Raw genomic sequence first — 25,909 nt, forward strand, 5'->3', positions numbered from 1 at the left:
CTTTGTTGCTCTTTGTTGAATAGAATGTTAGATGCAAGATTAGACCACATGGAAAAATCCTGGAGCATTTCTTCCCCTTCACAAGATCCTGTGAAGAGGTTTGGGCTGGGAGAACCCCCCTCAACCCGACAATTTGCAGATGTGTCGGTCTGCTTCCAAATGCTATCTCCACATTTTGGACTTAAAACAAGTCTTGCTTTGAAGAGCGGAGCTCATACCCAAATTCAATAAACAAAGAAAACGAATGAAACATTTCCATCAAAGTTGTGTTTTTTTCCAACTCCTGACAAGAGAGCATACAGCTCTTGGTAAAGAATCCACCCCTCTCAGCACCTGGGGTTTTCTTAGAACTACGTCGAACTTCTTACCTTGAATTTCCCGAAAAGGAAAGCAGCCAACGTCACTAGTCTTAGCTTGCCTGGGACCACCACCACGTTCTGGCGGAGTTTTTCTGGCACAGCAAATGTGCCTTGCTGCTCCTGGGCAGAAAGAACGCCGACAGCTTCCTGAAGACGGTCTTTTTCCTGCAACGCATTGGAACCCCGGGGTTCTGACGCCACCGAAATGCAGGCCGGGTCTTGCAAGCTGATGTGAGCTAACCTGGAGACTCCTGTGGAAAATTGGGGGGTGGAGGGTGGGGTGAAGAAGAAACAGGGAACAGAGACGGCAAATTGACTACTTTGATCGGAGAAGAAGAAAAAAAAACCACAGTCCTCGAACTTACGACATATCCCGGAATTTATGTCGTTCGGTGAGACTTTTGTTCAGCGAGTTTTGGCCCCGCTTCTTCTTGCCACGGTTGTTAAGTGAATCTGTGGCAAGAAAGGTCATAAAACGGGGACAAAACTCACTTAACAGCTGTCTCACTTAGCAATGGAAAGTTGAGGCTTAAATTGTGCATATTATCTCGTTCTTTAGTTATTATTATTTTTTTAATGCTTATTTGTAATGCTGGTCTGGGACCCTAATAAAAATCATCGCTATCGTTATCATCACGCTTCCCCTTCTCCCCCTCCCTCGCTTTAAATATTTGAGCCCTGCAAGCTGTATTTTGCCATTTCCTAGATCCCAAAACACTCCCTCTGTTGGTGATTTTCTTGGAAAGCAGCAGAGAAAAAAACGAATAGCGTTGTTAATCCAAAAACCAGCGCAGCAGATCGCCTCTTTCCACGATATTTTTCAAGAGCCCCTTTCTGCAAATTTGAGAGTTTTTAAGCTCCTGGAAAGAAAGTTCTCGGGAGTGCAACTGGCAAAATTACCTTCTCACCAGCTTGACTGGGGTCAGCTTCCGGCCTTTTCAGTTATCAAGTCCCAGAGCTAATACAGATTTTTTTACTAGAGTTAACCCCAAACTGGTTCAAGTGGTTAATTAGTGGATAAAGGCATCAGAGTAGAAATCAGGGGACGGCGAGTTCTAATCCATCCTTAGGCATGAAAGCCGGCTGGATGACTCTGGGCCAATCACCAGGAGAGGGTGAGTTCTAGTCCCTCCTCTGGCAATGGGTTGGACTAGAAGACCTCTGAGGTCCCTCGCAACTCTGTTATTCAGTTATGAGTAGACTCACCTTCGGAAAGTGTGGCTGACAAAAGAACGTTTTGCCGTTTCGGGTTGGCTGCATTGACCGCATTTAATATCGCGGCCACGGCCTTTTCAAAGCCCAGATCCAAAATTCTGGGGTGGGGGAAAAGAAGAGAAATGGGAAATTAGTCAGAGAAACATCTTATACCCACTATGAGTACGATGAACAATTTTGGAAGAAGAAGAAAAAAGAATTTTAGAGTCTTGATGTACCCATGCCATTTTCTTTTACTTAATTTTCCTTTCAATTAAAAAAAAAGACGAAAATCCTGAAATGAATAAGTACCAGTAGTCTCTGAACTTTCAATGTTTAGCACTCTAAAGCTTAGTAAATTTATCACTTATTTTCTTTTATTGATATAGACAGACAGGTATAGTAGGTGGATGCCCACCTACAAACACACAGAAAGTGCAAGTGGTCCTTAACTTACAAGCTTCCGTTTGGTGAGTGTTCAAAGTTATGAGGGCAGTGAAAAAAGTGACTGTCCTCGCGCTTATGACTGCAGAGAGGAAATCCCACTTCTGTCACCTGAGCAGATCTTTCCATCATGTTCCTACCTGTCGGCCTCATCCAGAACCAGCCACCGGATACAGCGGAAGTGGATGCACTGGGTAGATGTGATGTGATCCACCAGCCGTCCAGGAGTTGCCACGAGGATGTTGATTCCTTTGCGCAATCTGTTGAAAGGAGGGAGAAGGTAAGAATGGGAAGGAAGGAAGGAAGGAAGGAAGGAAGGAAGGAAGGAAGGAAGGAAGGAAGGAAGGAAGGGAGGGAGGGAGGGATGAAGGAAGGAGATAAGAATGGGAAGGAAGGAAAGGGAGGGAAGATTAAAAGGGAAGGAAGGAATGAAAAAAGATAAAAGTGGAAGGAAGGAAGGAACGAGGGAAGGAAGGAAGGAAGGAAGGAAGGAAGGAAGGAAGGAAGGAAGGAAAGGAAAGGAAGGAGATAAGAATGGGAAGGAAGGAAAGGGAGAGAAGATTAAAAGGGAAGGAAGGAATGAAAAAAGATAAAAGTGGAAGGAAGGAAGGAAGGAGGGAGGGAGGAAGGGAGAGAAGGAAGGAAGGAAGGAAGGAAGGAAGGAAGGAAGGAAGGAAGGGAAAGGAAAGGAAAGGAAAGGAAAGGAAAGGAAAGAGATAAGAATGGGAAGGAAGGAAAGGGAGGCAAGATTAAAAGGGAAGGAAGGAATGAAAAAAGATAAAAGCGAAAGGAAAGAAGGAAGGAAGGAAGGAGGGAGGGAGGGAGGAAGGGAAGGAAGGAAGGAAGGAAGGATTCAGAAGGGAGAGGGACTAAGGAAAGGAGGGAAGAGAGAGAGAAAGGAAGTTTTCCTTTCCAAAACACTAGGGAATGTTCCTTCCCCTTGAGGGGCTTTCCTCAGCCCATACCTGGCTTTTTCCGATTTCTTCTTTTCGCCCCCCATCAAGACTCCTGGCACAATCCAGTTAAATGGCTAAAAAGTACAGGAAATGGAGATAGTGAATCTTTATAGCGGGGAGGAGGGGGGAGGAGAGAAGAGAGAAAATAAGCCTCTTTAGCATCCGTTGGTTTCGTTTTCTCTGACAGAAATGCCCGGCAAGTGGCCACATCCAAAAGGGCCACCATTTTGTGAGGCCAGGAGATCTTCACGTTCCAGCTGGGCTCAAAATGGCGGCTTATCTCAAAATGCACTTAAGACGTCCAACAGAGGGGAAGACGAAGGCCCCACAAACATTACGTCCAAAAATTACCTAAACAGGTGTTTTAATTTTTAGACACAAATTCTTTCCTCAACCTCAAGACCCGATTCCGGGGGGGGGATCTCTTAAATAAAGTCCTCTTTCCAGGCAAGGATCAACAGAGAGGCGCCAGAGAAAATAAACTGATATCAATTATGTCTTCCATCTTTTTCAATCCATGCTTACCTTTAAGAGCTTCTGGAGGGTTTCAAAACTCTGTAGAACTAGCTGTAAGCGAGAAAAAGTAGGATTTGTTACACCCTTCACACCACCCTACTCTGCCTTCAGCTATTTATCCCCTAAATATGAGCTTTCGCCACAACCGTATCTATCTGTTGTTAAAAAAAACATACAGGATTTGCCCTGGAGACAAATGTCAAAGACGTTATATCAGCCTCCCCAATTTTGCTCTTCAACAGAGGTCTTGGATTAGCTCCCATCATCCCCTGCTGCTTGTCAGCTAGCTGGGGATGGTGGGAATGATCCGAACTTGCAGGAAACAGCGGCAATGGGCTTGATAAGTAGTGATTCCACGTTATCAAAAAACTCTGAAATATTCAAAGGCATTGCAGATCGGGTTTAAGATGAAAACTGGGAAGATGGGTAAATTAACTCACCTCCCGAGTTGGAACCAGGATAAGGGCATATGGTCCGTCACTACGCTAGAGGAAGGAACAAGGAGACAGGTCAGATTGAGGGGCAAAAGAGAATATGAACTACTGGTAGAATATTTGTAGCCTCAGGGTTGAACTGTGGGGGGTCCTTGGTGCTCTCTGAGCTGGGTGGGTTTCATGCAGATGTTTCATTGCCAAACTAGGCAACATCATCAGTGCTAGTGGGGTCTGCTCATACGTAGTAGCTCTGAGCTTGGTTGTTTTCTAGCAGGTGCTCCATATCCAACAAGGTTGCACCATCAATGCTGCTCCATATATTGGCCTCTTTAGAAAGGGCAAAGTAGCTTTTCTGCCAAAAAAAAGACTGTGCTTACCTTGATTTTGGGCTCCAGTTTTTGTAAGGATTGTATGAGGGGGATGCTATAAGCAAGTGTCTTTCCTTGGAGAGAGTAACAAGGAGAAGGAAATCAGAAGGAAGGAAGGAAGGAAGGAAGGAAGGAAGGAAGGAAGGAAGGAAGAAAGGAAGGAAGGAAGGAAGGAAGGAAGGAAGGAAGGAAGGAAGGAAGGAATAGAAAAAATAAAAAAGCCATTGTGAGCAGAATTTTGCAGATGTTTTAACACCTCCATATTATCTCTTAAAAAAAAACCCAAACAGGCTCAATCCCACTTACCTGTGGGGACCCTTTAAACCCTACAGAGAGTCTCAAACCACCAGGTTGCACCATCTCCATCCTATTCTGCCCTACATCGTTAGTCATTCCCAAACAGGAGCAGCTAAATTCTTACCTGAGCCCGTCTGTGATCTGATCAGAGCGTCCTTTCCTTGTAGCAATGTGGGAATGGTCTCCTTCTGAACACTGGATGGGTTTAAAGATAAAAAGGGACCATCAACAAGTTTTTTAAAAAAAAAAAAGTCAGAAGACAAACACGGTGGAGCTTTCACTCCACTGTTTCACCGTCAAGCTGTGTATGGTTGCCCTTAGAGCCTATTTCATTTATCACTGTGAGTCACCGCTGGCGGAGGTTTTTGTCTGGCATGCTGGCTAGTTTCCTGGGTTTTTGTGTGGTTACACACAGACACACATTACATAACTTGATAACTAAAATGGCTTTGATTCTGCTATGCATGCATCTATCTCTCGGCCTAGATATAATAGCTATAAGAGCCTTGGTGGAGCAGTGGGCTAATGCCTCCTTAAGTAACACCAGCTGCCTGCAATTAGTGCAGGTTCGAGTCCCACCAGGCTCAAGGTTGACTCAGCCTTCCATCCTTCCGAGGTAGGTAAAATGAGGACCCAGATTGTTGGGGGCAATTAAGCTGACTTTGTAATAATGCCGCTTGGGGTGTGTGTGAAAGCCCTAATAAGCAGGCATATACATAGAAAGAAGGCTACTGCTAAATTTGTAAAGCCGCCCTGAGTCTTCGGAGAAGGGCGGGATATAAATGGAATTAAAATAAAAATAAATAAATAAATTTGATCCCCGTGTCCGTACGTATATACAAAAACACACAAGAATAAAATCTGTTAGAATATATTTCTTGCATTCATATTCCAACCCCCCCCCCAAAAAAAAAACACATAAATCTTTTTACCTGGTCATGCTCGATATTTTCAAGGATGAGGATATTGTTGAAATCTAATATAGAAAAAAATAAATAAATATGTTAGTGCTGGAGTTGTATTATGACTACTTTAGTTGGCTCACATCCATTTAGTTTAGCACAATATTTAATTGTACTTAACTTTGGTTTGTTTAAACATCGCTTATGAGTTCCCTTCCCACATTAAGCTATAAAAGCAGGACAAAATCAGTGTCTGCACGGGGGACAAAAGATGACCTAGGCACTGTGTATTATCGTATGTATTTGTCTCTGACATATCTACACAGTTACTTAACTGTGCCATTCGCATGGTAATAGGATGCACATCGTTTTGACACTTTCGCTGGTTGTTATGGAGGCACAGAAAATCAAACAAGATAGTTGTGATTGTTGGGTGAGCTTAACCGGGAAATGCAGAAAATGGATTGAAATGTTCAACATTGGGAGAAACTTTTTAACTGTGGGGTCCTTGGTGCTCTCTGAGCTTGTTGGCTTTCTTGCAGACATTTCATTACCCAACTAGGTAACATCATCAGTGCTAGGAGAGAGTGGGGTTGCGAAGAGGAGGAGGAGGACTGTGGGGTCCTTAGTGCTATCTGAGCTTGGCGGCTTTCTTGCAGACATTTCATTACCCAACTAGGTAACATCATCAGAGCTAGAAGCTACCTTTCTTCTAGCACTGATGATGTTATTTAATTGGGTAGTGAAACGTCTGCACGAAAGCCACCAAGCTCAGAGGAAACCAAGGACCTCACAATTCCAATCTGAGTCACAAAGATTCTCTTTTATCGAAACTTCTGCGGGGGGGGGCATGCCTTGTGTAGCTGGAGAGAAAAGGCCACCTGGCTACCTTAAGGCTCTATGAACAGAAGGTTGAATGAGATGGTTTCCAAACTCTCTTTCCATGGTATAATTCCATGACCCAAAAATTTGTTGAAACAACGCTGCACATCTTAGTGAAAGAACTTACCAAGTGAGGGTGGAGACCCAGCTGATCAAAGGAATCCGAGGTGAAAATCTCCTCTTGAACTTGTTTCACCGCAGTTCTAGGTGAGGAGCAAATCAACCAAGGAACTCCAATCAAAATTCGGCATAAAGCGGAATTGCGTAAGTCAAAGATTAACCCAGAACTTCAAACCATGACACACCAAGATACAGTTTCGGAAGCAAAATCCAAAATGGCAGTTACAGACACACAGCAACAGATAAATAGTTTACGATGAATCAGTCTTTTATTTAGTGAGGAAAAGTTACCTTACCTCTGAATGCGGGGGATTTCTGGATTGTTTTTAAAAAGGCTGGAAGTCTTTACAAAAGGTCTCCTGTTAACGTCGCCTTCTCTGGCTTCAGCCGAAAGCTTCTCTGGAGATGACGCTGGCAGCGTGATTCCTTTGATGTGAGTTTTGGGTTTTCCCCACAGCTTTTTGGTCTGGGCCACTGGAGAAGAGCGCTGCTTTTTCACAGGAGTGGCTTCCTGTGCACCTTCTAATGTTCTTTTCCTGGCCTTAGAGCAGAAAAGAAAGCCTGTTACCAGAAAACTCAGAATAGAGCTGGGAGGGACCTTGGAGGTCTTCTAGTCCAACCCCCTGCTCAAGCAGCAGACCCGCCTATACCATTTCAGACAAATGGCTGTCCAGTTGTCCAACTGTCCAGTTGCAACGCATCCCTTCTCTAAAGACCAACGTCCCTCTCTCCCCCCCCCCGACCTTTCCCAGTGGCGACGACCCTACCTTTTTCCCACGGCCCCATTGTGAGTTGGGGGGTCTCTGTCCTGCAAGGGGGCGGCGGGGCCTGGGCAGAGGCAACGTGCTGACATTAATAAGCAACCCTTCGTCTGAAGCCATGCTAGGCTACTCCAGCTCCGGTAGACTGTTCCTGCGCAGGGAGGTTCGACTCCCAAGTTTGCAAAGAGGCTCCTAACGGGAGAGCGGCCGCAGCAAAAGCGGGAGTGCAACCGGGAAAAGTAAAAACAACAACAAGAACAGTAACAACAATAATCTCTTAATTGCAAACTTGAGGCCAGGCCATGCCTGCCACCGGATTGCCTAGGAAAGGACCCCACCGGTATAGGTGCTAGTGGATCGCCTCGCTAAAATAATCAAAAACAAGGATTTTTTTTAAAAAAAAGGCGGCACTGGACAACCACTTGCCCGGAATACCGTAGCGCAAGGGTCCCCCTGCTTGGACTAGGTCCCTCCCAACTCTGTTATTCTGTTAAAAACACAGCAGAGAGTTGCTTTCACTCAGGCGGCGTGATGGTCATCCCCCGTCCCTATCCCTCCGGGGTCCTTTCTCGAGGCGGCGCGCGCCGCGCACGCGCGCTGGTAGCCGGCGGCAAGATGGCGGCGGCGGTGGCGGCGGAACGGAGCCCGGCGGACGGGAAGGCAGCGGCCCCCTCGCCGTCGCCGCCCGACGGGGCCAAAGGGCCGGGGAAAGGGGACGAGGCGGCGGCGGCGGGAGAGAAGGCAGGCCCCAGTAGCCGCGCCGGTTTCCGGGTGACGGCGGTGCGGCGCGATCCGGCGGTGCGGCTGCAGCACAGCGTGAGCGGCTCGGAGCCGCTGGCTTGGTCCGAGGACCACCGCGTGTCGGTCAGCACCGCCCGCAGCGTGGCCGTCCTCGAGCAGCTGAGCGACATCCGCGGCGGCAGCAGCGATCTCGTCATCCATCGGACGGCCGTGCCGGCCCACAACGCCGCCTGTCATCTCAAGGTGAGCCCGCGGAACTGCCCGCCACTGGGTGGTGGTGGTGGGGGGGGGGCGAGGGAAGACCTAGGTGGGCTTCTCCTCCTTTCTTCCTCCTCGTCTCCTCCTCTTCCTCTCCTTCCTTTTCTTTCCTCCTCTTCCTTTTCTTTCCTCCTTCCTTTCTCCTCTTCCTTTTCTCCTCTTCCTCTTCCTTTTCTTTCCTCCTCTTCCTCCTCCTTTCTTTCTCCTCTTCCTTTTCTTTCCTCCTCTTCCTCCTTTCTTCCTCCTCTTCCTTTTCTTTCCTCCCTCTTCCTTTTCTTTCTCCTCTTTTCTTTCCTCCTCTTCCTCCTCCTTTCTCCTCTTCCTTTTCTTTCCTCCCTCTTCCTTTTCTTTCTCCTCTTTTCTTTCCTCCTCTTCCTCCTCCTTTCTCCTCTTCCTTTTCTTTCCTCCTCTTCCTCCTTTCTTTCTCCTCTTCCTTTTCTTTCCTCCTTCCTTTCTCCTCTTCCTTTCCTCCTCTTCCTCCTCCTTTCTTTCTCCTCTTCCTTTCCTCCTTCCTTTCTTCTCTTCCTTTCCTCCTCTTCCTCCTCCTTTCTTTCTCCTCTTCCTTTCCTCCTTCCTTTCTTCTCTTCCTTTCCTCCTCTTCCTCCTCCTTTCTTTCTCCTCTTCCTTTTCTTTCCTCTTCCTCCTCCTTTCTTTCTCCTCTTCCTTCTTTCCTCCTCTTCCTCTTCCTTTTCTTTCTCCTCTTCCTTTTCTTTCCTCCTTCCTTTCTCCTCTTCCTTTCCTCCTCTTCCTCCTCCTTTCTTTCTCCTCTTCCTTTCCTCCTTCCTTTCTTCTCTTCCTTTCCTCCTCTTCCTCCTCCTTTCTTTCTCCTCTTCCTTTTCTTTCCTCTTCCTCCTCCTTTCTTTCTCCTCTTCCTTCTTTCCTCCTCTTCCTCTTCCTTTTCTTTCTCCTCTTCCTTTTCTTTCCTCCTCTTCCTCCTCGATTGGGCTATTGTTTACTTCTTGGTTGCTGGCCTAATGTTTATCTTGGTGTTTTTTTTCCTGTTCATCTGAGTGTTGATTGCTGGTGAGGAAATGTTTGGGACTTTTTGTTTCCTTTTGGGTTGTTGTTGTTGTTTTTTTTTTCTTGGATTGTATCTTTTGAGTGGTGTGTTTTATCTGCCTGTCAACGATTTGCCTGCCAGGCTTCCAGGAATCCTCTGTTGATTTTGGACTTGGTTTGATCTAGGAGGCGCACCGTTCCCAAGTCCGTGCTGCGGTTGAGCCTGTCTGCCACATGTTATAAATAAACGAGTACCTCGATGTTTTTAGCGCTTTAGACACTTGTTGGCTGCCTTCCATACCTGGCAAGTCACGTGCTGAAAAAAGCTGTTGTCCTTTTTGAACGCATTTGTAAAACCGGCTCTCCCTCCCCCGCAGGTTGGCTCCAAAAGGGAAGTGGCTGAATGCAAACACAAGTTTGCGAATTCCGACGATCCGACGGTGAGCCAGGCATTCACTCTGGACAGAGTTTTCAATCCCGAAGGGAAATCGCTGTCCTCCATGCGAGGCTTCAGATACTGCAGTTGGTCTCCGCTGGGCTGCGACGCCAACGGCCGGTGTCTCTTAGCCGCGCTGACCATGGACAACAGGCTGACCATCCACGCTAACCTGAACAGACTTCAGTGGGTGCAGTTAGTGGACTTGACTGAACTCTATGGGGAGTGCCTGTACGAAAACGGCTACAGGCTTTGTAAGACAGAGCCCTCTCAAGAAGATCTAGGGGACTTTGCCGAATTCCAGAGGAGGCACAGCATGCAGACCCCGGTCCGCATGGAATGGTCCGGCATTTGCACCATCCAACAGGTGAAGAACAACAACGAATGCCAGGAGGTGAGCAGCGTTCTTTTGGCTGTGATCTTTGAAAACGGGAACATTGCCGTGTGGCAGTGCCAACTTCCGTTTGTCGGCAAAGAATCCATCTCGTCCTGTAACACCATCGAGTCGGGAATCTCTTCCCCCAGCGTCTTGGCCTGGTGGGAATACGAGCATAGCAACCGGAAAATGAGCGGGCTGATTGTGGGCAGTGCTTTCGGGCCGGTTAAGATCCTCCCGGTCAACCTGAAAGCGGTCAAGGGCTACTTCACCTTGAGGCAGCCGGTGGTTTTGTGGCAGGAAGTGGATCACTTGCCCGTGCAGAACATCAAGAGCATCCCTCTCTATCACCCCTATCAGAAATGTAGCTGCAGTTTAGTCGTAGCGGCGAGGGGCTGCTACCTCTTTTGGTGCCTCCTCTTGATCTCCAAAGCAGGCTTGAACGTCCACAACTCCCACGTGACCGGTCTCCACTCTTTGCCCATCATCTCCATGACCGCCGACAAGCAGAACGGCACCGTCTACACCTGCTCCGTGGATGGGAAGGTCCGGCAGCTGATCCCCATCTTCACCAGCCTGGCGCTGAAGTTCGAACACCAGCTGATCCAGTTGTCGGACGTGCTGGGCTCCGTCCGCAGCCACGGGATTGCCGTCAGCCCCTGCGGGGCGTACCTGGCCGTCATCACCACCAAGGGCATGGCCAAGGGGCTCCACCCCACCGCCAAAGCCTACCAGGTCCAGTTTGTCACCCTGAAAACCTGCGAGGAAGCCGCCGCCCAGCTGCTGGAATCGTCCGCCCAGAACCTTTACCGGCAGGTGGACCTCACCGATCTGGTCCGCTGGAAGATCTTGAGGGAGAAGCAGATCCCGCGCTTTCTGCAGGAAGCCCTGGATCAGAAGATCGAGCGTTTGGGCTCCACGTACTTATGGCGCTTTAAGCTCTTCCTCCTGCGGATTTTGTACCAGTCGCTGCAGGCCTCTCCCTCTGAGGCCTTGTGGAGGCCCACACACGAGGACGCCAAGGCCTTAATCGTAGATTCCTCCGAGACGGGCGGCGGCGAGGAACTGCCTTCAGAAGAGGGCAGGCAGGATCTGACGGAGGCCCCCAAAGGGAAGGGCTCTCAGCCAGCCCCCTCGACCGGTGGGGCCCAGGAGCAGCAGACGCAAGAGAAGATGCTGGCGATCCAGGCTCAGATCGAAGCGGTCGAAATGCATCTGGCGCGGGAACACATGAAGCGAGTCTTGGGCGAGGTCTACCTCCATACGTGGATAACGGAGAACACCAGCATCCCCACCAGGGGCGTCTGTGATTTCCTGACCTCCGATAAAAGCTACGAGGACAGGACAGCGCGGGTGAGGGCAGCCAGACCTCAGAACCGTTTTAGGGGTTAGGGTTAGGGTTTCCACCTCCAGCTCTTCCTAAATCTCTCCTCCTGCCGCCGTCTCTCCTTGTAAGCAGCCTTGTTTTCCCAGGTGCTGATCGGGCATATTTTAAAGAAGATGAACAAGCAGACTTTCCCTGAACGTTGCAGTTTGTGTAAAGAGATCCTGCCTTTCACAGACGCCAAAGAGGCCATTTGCTCCAATGGACACGTTTGGCTGAGGTATGTTAAATGTTCCCTGGGATATTGCTTTGTTTTTCTCCTTCCCCCCCCCACCCCCCCCAAAAACCCTTAATGCCTAAAGAAGGAAGCTCAGCTAGCTGGATTTTCTTGGGGGGGCGGCGGGGCGGGGGGGGTGGTTTGTTTCTTTGAAAATGTTTCGCTTCTCATCCAGGAAGCTTCTTCACCAGTTTAATTTGCCCGTTGGACAAAATGCTATCGTCGTTAGATAGAAAATGCTTTTTAAGATCGGGTGATTGAAATTTTCCTCTTATAAAGCTCGCTGCGTTCATTGTGATAGCTGTTGTTATTCAGAGATGACTGCAGTGGAGTTTTCCCAGTAGGATTACAGCTATGCACTGGACCTAGATTTGATTTATTCCATTTAGGCACACACACCCAACGGCAAATCAAATCTTGGTTTACCTAATGCCCGAAACTCAGGTTGCTAGAATAAACCAACTTCGGCTGGGTTCGCCCTTCATATTGTCTTGTTGTTGTTTTTGTAGTTTATGATATGGGATATGAACCCAGGCCTGTTTTTTTGTTTTGTTTTTTTTTGCCTTTGTCATGGCTGCGGCTGTCAAAACCAAACTAGCTCTTGGTTATTACGTTTCTACACTCCCCTTAAACCAAGTCACCTGAAAATTTAGGACCCCCGCATTCTAGCCACATCCCAAACCGGGTTAGATTTTGTTTTCCTTTGCGTAGTTTCTGGAGCAAACCCTTTCGTTTGATTAGCGACCGATTCAATGCATTGGCGCCAGTTGGAAAAGGGTGAACAAGGCACAGTTGTGTGAGCTGAACTGTTATTATTTCCCCCCCCCCTACTTTTCCCCCCCATAATTCTCTCGCTTCAGGTGCTTTTTAACCTATCAGGCCTGCCAGAGCTTAGTCTACAGGAGATGCTTGCTCCGGGACAGCATCGCTCGCCATTCCACTTCAGAAGGTGAGTTTGGAAAGGCTGCCAAATCTGGGAATTGAAGGAAATAAAAGGCGGATCCTATTTGGAACCTAATTGTATAAAGGGTGTGTGCCTGCAAATAAGACCTTTTTCCTCTCTTTATACCGTGTCACGAGAAAATCAAACCGCATTCCGGTTTTGTTCGGTCCAATATATATATATATATGGATAGCTTTTCCAAAGTTCATTATTCTTAACTTTCTGCTTATAAGCACATCCTTGCTGAAATCGAGGAAAGTTTGCTCTGCACACCCTTTCCTCCTTTTGTCCTTCAATAACATCTGTTCTCCTTTTTCAGATCCTGAATGGATCAAGCGGTTGCTGCAGGGGCCTTGCACTTTCTGTGACTCGCCTGTTTTCTAGAGAACGACCTGAGACAAGGAGCTTGAAGCAGTAGTCTCTAGTGGCCAAAGAACCACCCAGCGTTGGATCTGCACGAGGGCTCGCTCCGATCTGCAGATTTGTAGATTTGAACCGGAGAAGCTCAGCCCGCTTCCAGGGAACGAAAAGGTCTTTTTCTTAAATCCCACCACCGCTTTTTTTGAAAAGCTTCTGAACTCGGTCCAGGCTCAAGGTTGCTGGCGTTTGGTGGCTTTTGACCACTACGTTCTGGGATCCGAGGACCGCCTTGTTCCACCAAGGGAGATGCTACCATCGGGGCAAAACTGGTTGTCCAGCTGAGTGGGTACTTCGTGATGGCCGGAGTGCAACATGGACTCTGTAACTTCCCTTCATTAACACCTAACGAACGGTGGGACTTACTGAACGGGAGACAGTTAAATTATTACAAATAAGGAACGGGTTTTTGAACTTGTTTCAGGAAAGAAAAAACAAAACCTTGCATGCCTGTGGTCAGTGAATAAAAGATTAGCAAACCTCCTTGGAGAAACCTCAAGGCAGCTAAAGACTTTCCGAACCAACTCCAAGGAGCTTATTTTAAACGAGCCGATTTGGTTGTGATTGTTAATATTTTAAGCACGCGTGTTTTTGTTTACTTTGATATCCCCGGCTGCAGTCCATAATTCTTGCACTGTCACCTCGTAGGCTGTCCAAATTTTTGGCTTTAGCGAGAGTGAAAAGCGATCTTTCCTTTTGCTCCAGTTCCGAAGGGCAAAATTCTTCTCCCTCTCCAGGATATGCATGGGGTGACTTATCTTGGCAAAGCATTGGATGTGGTGATGATGATGATGATGACAATGTCCTTTGTTAATCATGGTTTATCATGCTGTGCGTTGTCGGAATACACAACCTACACCTTGTTTAAAAAATTCTCAAGAGCTCAGACCTGTGGTAAGCTTTTGATCTGAGCAATCCGGGGTTCTTTTTTTTTAAAAAAAAACTATACAGTTCCTGACTCTAGTTAAGCTTTTTTGTCTGTTGCTTGAAAAGCAAAAGCAGCGAATTAAACTGTGTTGCGAAGAACAGGTTGTGTTCCTACCCCACCCAAATTAAAGCAGTGTTAATGGGGAAAAAAAAATCTAGGCGTTCCTCTTTTTCCCTCCAAAATGATACTTGACTATAAATGTTGGGTGTGAAATAATAAATTGGAAAAATGTGTTTTGTCTACTGCCGCAGCCACTGTGTGACATAAAGCCGTTTGTAAATAAAGCAACACACCGCTTGACTGAGGTGTGTGTGTGTGTTAACGAAACGAGCAGCCGTGTTGACTTCCTTGTTGTGCGATCGCCACAAAGGGCGGGATGTCTTGTATGTTTGTGGTGTAGGCGGTGGCCCCAGGTACGGCATATGTTGAGGAGTTCTGACAACTTTCCAGAGAAGAAAAATGAATAAATTGAAAATATAGCTGTTCATTTAGTGATGGTTCGAAATTCCCAAAACACTGGGAAAAAGTAACCGTCAGTCCTCGCATTTATGATTGCCACAGCATCCCCCACAGTCAGGTGATCAAAATTTGGGAACCGACTCGTATTTGTGACGGTCGCAGTGATCCCCTTTTGCGATGGCCAGAATGTTCGTACAAAAGGGGGCAAAAATTCTCTTAACCAATGTCTCACTTAGCAACAGAAATTTGGGGCTTCAATTAAACTTACCTGTAATTGCAGACCCCCCCCCCGAGAGTCCCACTCAATCCCACCCTCCTCCCCAAGGTCACAGGGAGACCGGCTCAGATGCCTTGTTCCTTCCAGGATCGTGGGTACCGATTCGCAAAAATTAGGAAATTCCACGGTGGTAGAAAAAGGCCTAGGGGCCAAATCAAAACACTCATCACCGTGGCCCCGTCCTGTTTATCTCCTGATCTCCTTGGCCAATGCTTTTTTTTTTTTAGCCGCAATCAGATGCTAATCAAATCCGTTGCGGGTCCCAAATTGGTTGGGAAAGGTGGTTGTCCAATTATAAAAACCTAATTCTTTTTTCTTGCCTGCTGAACCTTTGCTAATGTGAACAGGGGGGCTCTCTTAACTATGCAAACGGGATGCAAAGGCCTTGCAAGCATTCCCTGGTAATTAAATGAATGTCAATTGTTTTAGCGCTTTCCGAGGGAGCGTCGTACACGAGTATTAGCGTGGTCTCCTAACCCAGACGGCCTACACTTCAAGCTCAGCGGACACCCTTGGGGAGGGGGAGAGGGGGGCAACCGTTGACCCGAAACTCCGCGCGGGCGGACGCACCGGCTGCATGTCAATGAGGCCAGGATGCTTGGCTATGTTTCTGTGCAGTCAGCTAAGCAGAACTAATATTGGGGCGCCTACAGATGAAAGAAAGGGGAGGGAGGGAGGGAAGGAAGGCAGGCAGGAAGAGTGAGGCTTCGTGGCTAAATTAATTAAGCAGATGTACCTGTCTAATTAAAGGCACATCGCCGTTGTCCCTTGTACCCTGGGCTTGCGCACAGCAAACAGTATTTAAATGCGTGGCCAAGCCGTTTTCCTTATCAATATTTAGTAGCGGCACTCTGATGCAGGTGATATTAGCAAGATGTAGTCCTTTATTTATTATTAATAGCCAGCCGTCCCAATTTATGCACAGCAGTGTATCTTTGCCACCAGCTGGCGCAGAATGCAGACGCTCACGTCAGCAGCCTGGCAGCCAGCGGAAAAGAGGAGAAGGGTTACCAAACCCTTCAGGATTGAGCCACAGGGCCCTTTTTTTTTTGAGGAGGGGGGTGGCTGGCAATGTGGCTAGGAAGGGGCTTAGTCGTTCACGTGGCCTAGAGGAAGGGGGTCTGCCTAAGGATTCCCAAGTCCATGCGTCAGCCTTCCCAGCGCAAGCACGTGAAGCTGATTCTGCGAGATTCTTACTCTAATTCTACTAGAGAATCTTGCAGGCTTGAAAGGACTTTGGCTCCCACTGTCTCTTTTTACAGCCTGAGGATGAGATTCTTCCTCCACTCGTTACGCAGCTTTGGGCTACGTGTCCACTTATCTGACCAGGTTCCCACACACCCCGCCTAGGCCGCATCTCTTCCTCCCCAAGGTTCTTCTCACACACCGTTACAGGCAGTCCTCGACGTGTGACCGCAAGGGAGCCCAAAATTTTCGTTGCTAAGTGAGACAGCGGTTAAGTGAGTTTTGCCCCGTTTTACGACTTTTTTTTTTTTTGGACAGGGTTGTTAAGTGAACCTGAGTTTGCCTGTCAGAAAGGCGCCAAAGGGGATCACTGCAACACCGTCGTAAATATTAAGCGGTGGCAAAGCATCCGAATTTTGATCACGTGGAGATGCTTCGACGGCCTTAAGTCTAAAAAAAAAAAAAAAGAAACAATCCTCGGTTGTTGTTTTTCAGTGGCGTTGTAACTCTGAACGGTCACTAAACAAATAATTGAAAATCGAGGGCAGCCTGTACATCCAAGCTGGCAGGAATAGCCAACACTCCAGAAGATAGGCTTAAGATACAGGAGGATCTTGACAGACTTGAACATTGGGCACTATCTAACAAAATGAAATTCAGTGGTGGAAGAAGTAAGGTTCTACATTTAGGCCAGAAAAACCAAATGCACAGGTATATTATAGGTGGTACCTTGCTCAGTAGTAGTAACTATGAGAGGGATCTTGGACTCTTAAGAGGACAATCACTTAAATGTGGGGCAGCAGTGTGTGGCGGCAGCCAAAAAAGCCAACACAGTGCTAGGCTGCGTTAACAAAAGGATAGAATCAAGATTTTAGTACCGCTTTAGAAGGCCTTGGTAAGGCCGCACTTGGAATACGGCATCCAGTTTTGGTCACCACACTGTAAAAAAAGATGTTGAGACTCTAGAAAGAGTGCAGAGAAGAACAACAAAGATGATCAGGGGACTGGAGGCTAAAACATAAGGAACGGTTGCTGGAGTTGGGTATATCTAGTTTAATGAAGAGAAGGACGAGGAGGGACATGATAACAGTGTTGTTCCAATATCTCAGGGGCTGCCCCATAAAGCCGCCCTGAGTCTTCGGAGAAGGGTGGGATATAAATGGAATTAAAATAAAAAATAAAATAAGAGGGAGTCAAGCTATTCTCCAAAGCACCTGAAGGCAGGACAAGAAGCAACGGATGGAAACTAAGCAAGGAGAGAAGCAACCTAGAACTAAGGAGAAAATTTCCTGACAGTGAGAACAATTAATCAGTGGAACAACCGGTCTCCAGAACCTGTGAATGCTCCAACACTGGAAGTTTTTTTGTTAAAAAAAAAAGACTGGACATCTATTTGTCTGAAATGGTATAGGGTTTCCTGCTGTTGGATCTCCCTGTTGGAAATCTAAAAGAACAGTGGAGGGCGTCAAAAATTATGCAAGAGGAACGCACGGAGGTGAGGCAAGGGCTGGATCCTATTCAGCATTGTGTGTTGAATAGTGCAGAGACCCACATGTGCACAGCACAACAGTGCTAAATTAAAACCTGAAGGCCATGGATAACCCGTGAAAGCAAACAAAAATGCCATATCCATCACGCGCTTTCTCAAGATTCACCTAGCTGGCGCCAGAAAGGAAAAAAAAATCAAATGAAAAGACTGGAATGTCTTTTTCTGGGATTCAAGAAGCTTTTAATAATGTTCTCTTCACAGTTTAAACCAAACCAAGGTGGGAAGAAATGGGATTTTTTTTTCAGCAAACACAACAGGAGTCAAAGGAAGAAAGCTGGGTTCACCCAATTTTTGCCCGCTTAACAATCCAAGTATTTTATTTTATTTTATTTTTTAAAAAAAACTTCCGCTTGGGAAGAACAAAGGGATAAACAGTAATTTGGGGAAGGGGACACTGTATCCTGTCCTTCAGAAGTGTCACCCTCCCCCCTCCAAAAGCAGGAACACAGGAGGGGTTGTGTGAAAAGCGCCATTTGGCCTTTTCACCCAGGAAGAGAAATCAAAGCAAACCTGAAGGAGAACTACTCAACTTTTAAGAACTTCCAACTCATTTTACGGCTTCCCGTGGACTTCCTCATTTAGGAAACTTCAAAATTACTCCTTGTTTCCCCGCACCCCCAGCTCTCCTTAGATTGGGAATTGGTTTTCAGCTTCCTTACTACGGAGGCTGAGCTACTACAGATCCCAGATCTCTTTGACCGGCAACGGGTTGATCAAGAAACTCTCGATGTACTCGAATACCGTATGCGGGTCCTGATCGCCATTGATAAAAATGGCGCCTTCGAAATATTGTTCCAGACTGCTGGAAAGCCTGAAATACAGGTCGACTTTGCTCTTGATGGTTTCTTCCATCTCCTTCGGATTAATCAGCAGGCGGTCGTTGACTTCCTTGGTGATGGCTGGTTTGTACAGGGTGTGGTATCTAGAAGAGGGCAGAAAACTCAGGAGAAGGAATGCGTGATGCAAACTCCCTGCACTGTACCGTCGTGTTTTATCCGTCGCTTTAAAACGACTCTGCTGGCTGATGGCCGGTTGAAGCAGAAAGAGATGAACCACCGTCTACACACCAGTCAAAAGAGACAATCAAAAAGCCAGAAAGAAAACAAAGAGAGCCAAATATCTGCTCACCGGCAATCAACCAGCCCAGATAAGTTGAGAATGACGCCAAGATTAGACCGACAATCAAGACGTAAACAACGCCCCAATCAAGGAACTACCAACTCAGACAAGTGAGCTAAGAGCAAACCACAGCCCAATCCGAGAACTAACCAGACCATTCCCATCCACGCTGACAGGGCAAGCCACTCTCCTAGCACTGATGATGTTACCCAGCTGGGTGAAGAAACGTCTGCAAGAAAACCACCAAGCTCAGAGAGCAACCCGGGACCCCACAGTCCTCCTCTTCCTCCCCGTCTCTGAAAACTCCACTGCCTTCTAGCCTAGACGACGCTACGTTATGAAACATCTGCAAGAAAACAACCCAGCTCAGAGAGCATCAAGGACTTCGTGAAATTATGTCTTTGTAAGGAACCAGAACCAGAAGATGGATGGATGGATGGATGGATGGATGGATGGATGGATGAAGGTTTTTAAGAAGAGATTGGACAACCATTTGTCTGAAATGATACAGGGTTTCCTGCTTGACGGGGGCAGGGGGTGTGTGGACTAGAAGACCTCCAAGGTCTCTTCCGTTATTCTGTGATTCTGGATGGATGGATGAATGGATGTTCTGACTGACTGGTTTCCTCCACTCTCTTTGAGAATGGCTGTTCAAAACAGATCCAATGGGAAACGGCAACGTTACTGTGGCACTTTCCCCCCCTCGGATCAACCCATACCGGCCTCTTCTTTGTGGTTAACCACCCAAATGTTGCCACGTCCTGTTTGGCAAACCGTGGTTCCTCCACGTACCCCGCACAAAGCCGCCCCCCCCTGAGCAATATCGAGTAATGCGGCTAACCTTTCTCCGCTGATCGGGTCCACCATGGAGTAGGAAAGACGCTCGAGAACGGTTTCAGCTGGGACGTTCAGGAAAAAAATCCTGGCAAGAAGAAGAATCGAGATTTTTTTTTTAAAAAAAACACACACACATTTCAGTGGTCAACCCCGGTAGGGAGAGCCGGCCGATTTTTTTTCCTCAGGACAACCCAGTCCTTTGGAGCGACTTTCCTCACTTAACGACCGCACGATTCACTTCGCAACCTCACCATTCGCTTAACTAAATAACAATAGAGCTGGAAGGGACCTTGGCGGTCTTCCTGCTCAGACAGGAAACCCTAGGCTATTTGGACAGCCATTTTGTCCGAAATGCCTGAGCAAGGGTTGGACTAGATGACCTCCAAGGCCCATTTCCAACCTGATTATTAGTTACTTCAGACAAACGGTCACCCAGTCTCTACAGGGATTCCTTTAACCACCCGTGGCAATAAAGTTTCAAAATATGGCCCGGCTCATTTAACAGGCTCGTGATTCGCTTAACAACCGCCTTGGCTTGGTCTCCGTCACGGTCATTAAGCTGAGGACTCCTGCTTCACCTCACCTCCTAATCACAGGGGTGTGTGTCTCGTGCAATGCAGTTTATGGTTTGTGCCGGGCCAATCCAGCCAAGTCAGCAACTTTGCCCGCCTCCCCCAGGTTCAGGGTTGATGTAAGAACGCAGACCGTGCCCTGGCGGCTTTTGAACTCGGGCCCAATTGACAGGAATTATATTTCGATTTTTTTTTAATCCCATTTATATCCCGCCCTTCTCCGAAGACTCAGGGCGGCTTACAATCTAAGAAGCACAAATCAATGTGCTTAGCAATAGCCTTCATTCTATGTATATGCCTGCTTTCGCGCCCCCCCCCCAAGCGGCATTATTACAAAGTCAGCTTAATTGCCCCCAACAATCTGGGTCCTCATTTTACCCACCTCGGAAGGATGGAAGGCTGAGTCAACCTTGAGCCTGGTGGGACTCGAACCTGCACTAATTGCAGGCAGCTGGTGTTACTTAGGGAGGCATTAGCCCACTGCCCCACCAAGGCTCACGATTTAAACCATTCTGTGAGCTCTCTTCCCACTTTCAGTTCCTCTGCTTGGCTTTTACGCTGTAATTTTTACTTTATTTTATTTTATTTTCGCTTTGGTGGGCTGCCTCTCAGGCTGGCAAGCTCGAGACATCCCACCAAAAGGAACATTTTACATCTGCTGGAGAGAAATTGAATCAGATAAAAGAGGCAGCTTTCTTTCCCCGCGCCGGCACCTTTGTAGAACTGAAAGTTATGAAAATCATTCCGGTTTGCTCGTCAGATGTTTGCAGATAATAATTTCCGTCCCCCAATTGCAGGATTTATTTATTTATTTATTTATTTTTGGGGGGGGACGGGACGGGGGGGAGGGGAAAGATGAGAAACACCAAACAGAAACTCAGCCTGGCGTGGGGGGAAAAAAAAGAAAGAAAGAAAGAAAAAAAGCAAAGCCGAGAAATCTAATGATTTCTGAAGACGGGAGGAGAATATACAGTTTCCAACCGTCTTTTATCCTTTACAACTCCAAACATTTTGTTTCAGCTTTGTTTCCGTTGCCCGACAACACTCAGGAAACAGAATTGTCAGAATGAATAACTTGTGACGACGACGACGTGTCTCCAGATGAATATTCTCGCAGAGAAAGGGAAGAAGGGAGCGCGCGTGGGCTGGGGAGGGGGAAGGCGAGTCTTTTGTATCGCCCCGATAATTGATACTCTTTCCCCATTATTATTATTTTTGTTCAAATCGACAAAACAAAACAAAACACAAAAAGGGGGAAAAGGCATCTCAAGAAAGCTTGTCGGGGGGAACGCGAGAAAAGGGGAGACAGCTGAAAATGGCAAAGAGAGAGAGAGAGAGAAAGCTTTAAAAAAAACCCCACTCTTTTCTTTGTGAAGCCGCTAACAAAATGCATCTTGGACATGGCTTGTCAGAAATGCGCTTTTCGTCTTCCGATACGTGTGTGTTTGGGTGTCTGTCTTATTATCCGCTGCGGTGTCAGCATTCAAGGCAAGTTGGTGGGAAGACGTGGAAGGATGGGAAAAGCGGTGTTCCCAACTTTCTGCCTAAAATGACAAGGGCTCCTTCTGTCTCCAAAGGAGATGTTGAGACTCTTGAAAGAGTGCAGAGAAGAGCAATGAAGATGATTAGAGGGGAACAGAACAGAACAGAACAGAAATAGAATATGGAATAGAATACGGAATAGAATCAAATAGAATAGAATACAGAATGGAATGGAAGAGTTGGAAGGGATCTTGGAGGTCATCTAATCCAGCCCCCTGCTCAGGCAGGAAACCCTATACCATTTCAGGTAAACGGTTGTCCCAATTTCTTCTTAACAACCTCCAGTGTTGGAGCAATTCACTAACTCCTTGGGGCAGGTTGTTCCACTGATTAATTGTTCTAACTGTCAGGAAATTCCAGGTTGCTTCTCTCCTCCATGAGTTTCCACCCATTGTTTCTTGTCCTGCCTTCGGGTGCTTTGGAGAATATTTGACCCCCTCTTCTCTGTGGCAGCCCCTCAAGTATTGGAAGACGGCCATCGCATCTCCCCTCGTCCTTCTCCTCCTTAGACACCTACATACAGGCTGATGAAGTTTCCCAAAAGAAGGAAGATTTGGGTTTTCAATTCTTCTACCAACACCACCCCACCGTTATTGACTCCAAGAAAACATGGGAGCTTCTCCACTGTAGGAACGTTGCTAGCACGATACAAGGAGGAAACCGTCTCCTGCTTGCCCCACATTCGTGGAGGGCAAATATCTGAAGAGCCTCGAGAGGTCTAGACCGCCTTCAGAGGCAGAGGTTAGGGTTTCGCCACCCGTTCCGGCTCACTCTCTTCCTTCAGCCTGGTCCACCAGCTTCCCAGAAGGCCCCCCAACTCCTTCTCTCATTCGTATTCACGGCTCTCTCTTCCCTCCTTACTCTCGTTTGTTATTCCATCATGGGGAAATTCCCCTGGGAGTTTGTTCTGATGGCACTTGACGGATCAAGGAAAAAGAGAGCCACCATGACTGGAGAGCCTTTGGGGGCTGTTTAGAAACCCCCGCCCTCCTCACTTTACTTGCACGGTGGGGTGGGGTTTCTTCCACATGGCAGGTTTTGGAGAGGCTAAATCCCACGTGGCTGGGAAGAGGGAGAGCTTGCAGATAGATAGATAGATAGATAGATAGATAGATAGATAGATAGATAGATAGATAGATAGATAGATAGATAGATAGATAGATGGATGGATGGATGGATGGATGGATGGATGGGAAGGGAAGGGAAGGGAAGAAAGGAAGGAGGAAGGAAAGAAGGAAGGAAGAGAGGAAGGAAGGAAGGAAGGAAGGAAGGAAGGAAGGAAGGAAGGAAGGAAGGAAGGAGGGAGGAAAGGAAGGAAGGAAGGAAGGAAAGAAGGAAAGGAAAGGAAGAAGAAAGGAAGGGAAGGAAGGAGGAAGGAAAGAAGGGAGGGAGGAAGGAAGGAAGGAAGGAAGGAAGGAAAAGAAGGAGGGAAGGAAGGAAGGAGGGAGGGAGGAAAGGAAGGAAGGAAGGAAAGAAAGAAAGAAAGGAAAGGAAGAAGAAAGGAAGGAGGAAGGAAAGAAGGAAGGAAGGAAGGAAGGAAGGAAGGAAGGAAGGAAGGAAGGAAGGAAGGGAAGGGAAGGAAGGAAGGAAGGAAGGAAGGAAGGAAGGAAGGGAAGGGAAGGAAGGAAGGAAGGAAAGGAAAGGAAGTCCAGTTGCCTTTTTGAAAAAGCATCTTTGAGACGACCTGGGTGACTGAGAATGTCCACAGACGTGTGAGATGCTCTTTTCACAGCCCATCTGAGTCAAAGTGTCCTCTTAGATGGCTTAAATAAACAAGCTGCATTTCTTTGGAAAGTCGTTTGGGAAAGCAGCAAATGCCTCCCCTTCGTTTTATGCAAGGGGGGTGGTGGTAGAAAAAAAGATATTTCATCGCCTCTGTCCTTCCTAAAGAGATGCAGTCCTATGCTGCACCCCTAACAAGTGGGACAGGAACTTTCCCAATAAGGGCAAGATTTATGTCCTTCAATAATACTCTTTTTTTTTTGGGGGGGGTGGTGAGAAAAAAAGGAGATGGCCCAAACAGAGAGGGCTAAACAAGAACCAATCATATGCCATTTTACATGCATGTCAGAAGTAACCTGTCTCCTAATCGAGAATACATTCTGGCTATTTAAATACTGTCAAATCGAACCTTCCCAGTTTAATAGGGTTCGCTTCTGGGGGAAACGCAAAATAAATCCGATTAAATATTTATATTTCAGAGTATTAATTAAGAGGACGGAGAGAAGCAGAGGCACCGTGCGGGCTGGTGGAAGGGGGGAGGGAGGGGAACCAGTCCATCAAGAGTACCCCAATATGTTTAAGCATGTCCCCCCCCAAAAAAACACCCCGTTTCACAATCAAGTGTGTAAATGTTCCCAAAAAGGGTTGCTGAATATTTTATGAATATTTGTCATAAGACAGAAATAATAACCGCAGTGCACAGCTATTAGAATTAATATTTATGCAACCTAGCATGAAATATTCATGGGGACAGAGAAAAGGGGAGCCTGCCCGCGTGCGCCCCCCCTCCACCCCACCCCACAAGGAAGACAAGAAATAATTTACATTGGGTTTGGTTTACCCGCCAGCTTGATGTTTAAAGATACGTTGACAAGGCTACGTGGGGATATACGTCAGTCACTCTTCCGTGGTGGGTGGGGGGGGGGGAAGAAAGAAGAGGAAAGAAAAAATGGAAGGGAAGGTGGGGGTCCAAGAAGCTGACAGCTCACAGATGGAGTTTCTGACAGCCCTTTTTAATAGTTTTTTTTTTAAAAAAAGCCTAAATGTCCCTCCTACCACTTTCCTCCCCGCCACCCCTCTCTCTCTCTCTCTTTTTTTTTCTCCCCATTGCCGGAGGTGATTTTGTCTTGCCAAACCGTTCATCGCTCCCCTTCCATCTGCTGAAATTAAGGAATTAATGAGCAAGTGGGCATTTTGCAATGGGGTGGGAGGGGTGGGGGGAGAGGGAGGGAGAAGAGGAAGGAGGAAGGAGAGAGAGAGAGAGAGAGAGAGAGAGAGAGAGAGAGAGAGAGGCAGGAATGTTTACTGGTCATTAAATGATAATGCGAGGGCCCCCCCCAGGCTGTATAATTCATGAGCCAATTAAAGGAAGTGTTAGTTGATTTGATGGGAAGCAGAAATACAAAAAACTCGCATTTAACTAATAGGGAACTCCATCCCCGGGCCGGGCCTGCCTCGGCTTTCTCCGATTACGCGGCTAATTGCTCGACTTTATAAGGCTGTGACTGATCGCCATGCATATTTCATTGTTCCCAAATACCTCGGTTGTTTGCATCTATGTCTCTGCTGTAATATGTCAGCGGCTGGCCAAATTTCCACATCGGTCAGGAGTGTTCTTCTTAGAACATAGAACACTGAGTCACAGAGTCGGAAGGGACCTTGGAGGTCTTCTAGTCCAGCCCCCTGCTCAAACAGGAGATCCTATCCTACTTCAGACAAGTGGCTGTCCAGCCTCTTCTTAAAAACCTCCAGGGATGGAGCGCCCACAACTTCTGGAGGCAGGTTGTTCCCCTGGTTAATTATCCTCACTGTTAGGAAGTTTCTCCTTAGTTCTAGGTTGCTTCTCTCCTTGGTTGGTTTCCATCCGTTGCTTCTTGTCCTGCCTTCAGGGGCTTTGGAAAATAGTCTGATCCCCCTCGTCTTTGTAGGAGACCATAATGGGATTTTGCTGGCGCTTCCTTGCGCTTGGCGTACGGTCAAATAACATTCACTAAAATGTTCTAGGTTCTATGTAGCCAGAAGAGACAATCAAAATAGGAAAAGGCCAATGGCAGAGAGAGAGAGAGAGAGAGAGAGAGAGAGAGAGAGAGAGAGAGAGAGAGAGAGAGAGAGAGAGAGAGAGAGAAGGAAGGAAGGAAGGAAGGAAGGAAGGAAGGAAGGAAGGAAGGAAGGAAGGAAGAAAGAAAAAGAAAGAAAGAAAGAAAGAAAGAAAGAAAGAAAGAAAGAAAGAAAGAAAGAAAGAAAGAAAGAAAGATAGATTCCAGGGTGGTTTAGTATTTAGTATTTGAGGGAAGGAGGGAGGGAGGGAAGAAAGGAAAGGAAGGGAAGGGAAGAAGGAAGGAAGAAAAGAAAGAGGGAAAGAGGGAGGGAAGGAAAGTAGGAAGGAAGGAAGATGAGAAAGATGGAAGGAAGGGACAAAGGAAGGAAGGAGGGAGGGAGGGAGGAAGGAAGGATGGAGAAAGGAGAGGAGAGGAGAGGAGAGGAGAGATGTTCCCAAAACACACAACTTGATAAAACACCTCCCAAATCTGAACAGAATTCGTCCTTGGGATGTTAAATATACTACTCTTATTGGGTTGTGGGAGAGCAAGCTGAATGATAGCAGCAGATTTTTAAAGTTTGGGGCGGAGGGATTAAAGATTATACTACTAATTGGATTTTATGGATTTTTTTAATATACCACTGAGAGCTGCATAATCGCTTGAGCAGGCAACA

The 25,909-nt window shown here is 47.1% G+C and overlaps 3 protein-coding genes across 8 annotated transcripts in view; 1 reads left to right on the plus strand and 2 right to left on the minus strand.

Moving 5' to 3' along the window:
- The window catches only part of DDX31 (DEAD-box helicase 31), a 32,311-nt gene extending 24,602 nt beyond the window's left edge, over positions 1-7,709 (minus strand). Inside the window, exons 1-12 of the mRNA XM_081339809.1 lie at positions 7,240-7,709; positions 6,769-7,013; positions 6,480-6,555; positions 5,501-5,544; positions 4,693-4,763; positions 4,281-4,345; positions 3,910-3,954; positions 3,479-3,520; positions 2,963-3,027; positions 2,138-2,257; positions 1,566-1,672; positions 369-610 (exon numbers count right to left, since the gene is read on the minus strand). Of these exons, the coding sequence (XP_081195935.1) occupies positions 369-610; positions 1,566-1,672; positions 2,138-2,257; positions 2,963-3,027; positions 3,479-3,520; positions 3,910-3,954; positions 4,281-4,345; positions 4,693-4,763; positions 5,501-5,544; positions 6,480-6,555; positions 6,769-7,013; positions 7,240-7,353 (1,236 nt within the window). The 5' untranslated portion in view covers positions 7,354-7,709. The remainder of the gene's footprint in view (positions 1-368; positions 611-1,565; positions 1,673-2,137; positions 2,258-2,962; positions 3,028-3,478; positions 3,521-3,909; positions 3,955-4,280; positions 4,346-4,692; positions 4,764-5,500; positions 5,545-6,479; positions 6,556-6,768; positions 7,014-7,239) is intronic.
- Positions 7,710-7,848: 139 nt separating this feature from the next.
- GTF3C4 (general transcription factor IIIC subunit 4) lies at positions 7,849-14,262 on the plus strand (the record flags this gene model as incomplete). Its single annotated transcript, XM_081339821.1, has 5 exons — positions 7,849-8,217; positions 9,609-11,396; positions 11,517-11,647; positions 12,505-12,593; positions 12,907-14,262. The coding sequence occupies 5 exons, from the start codon at positions 7,849-7,851 to the stop codon at positions 12,969-12,971; spliced, it is 2,442 nt and encodes an 813-aa protein (XP_081195947.1). The 3' UTR covers positions 12,972-14,262.
- A 3,270-nt stretch (positions 14,263-17,532) lies between these two features.
- The window catches only part of AK8 (adenylate kinase 8), a 48,024-nt gene continuing 39,647 nt past the window's right edge, over positions 17,533-25,909 (minus strand). For 4 of the 6 annotated variants that reach the window (XM_081339732.1, XM_081339733.1, XM_081339736.1 and 1 more), the window contains 2 exons: positions 19,363-19,443; positions 18,342-19,168 (listed from right to left, as the gene is read on the minus strand). In XM_081339732.1, the coding sequence (XP_081195858.1) occupies positions 18,898-19,168; positions 19,363-19,443 (352 nt within the window). In that variant the 3' untranslated portion in view covers positions 18,342-18,897. The other 2 variants (XM_081339734.1, XM_081339735.1) reach the window with 2 other exon arrangements.

This window comes from Vipera berus (assembly GCF_964194415.1).
Source record: "Vipera berus genome assembly, chromosome: 15".
NCBI classification, from domain to species: Eukaryota; Metazoa; Chordata; class Lepidosauria; order Squamata; family Viperidae; genus Vipera; species Vipera berus.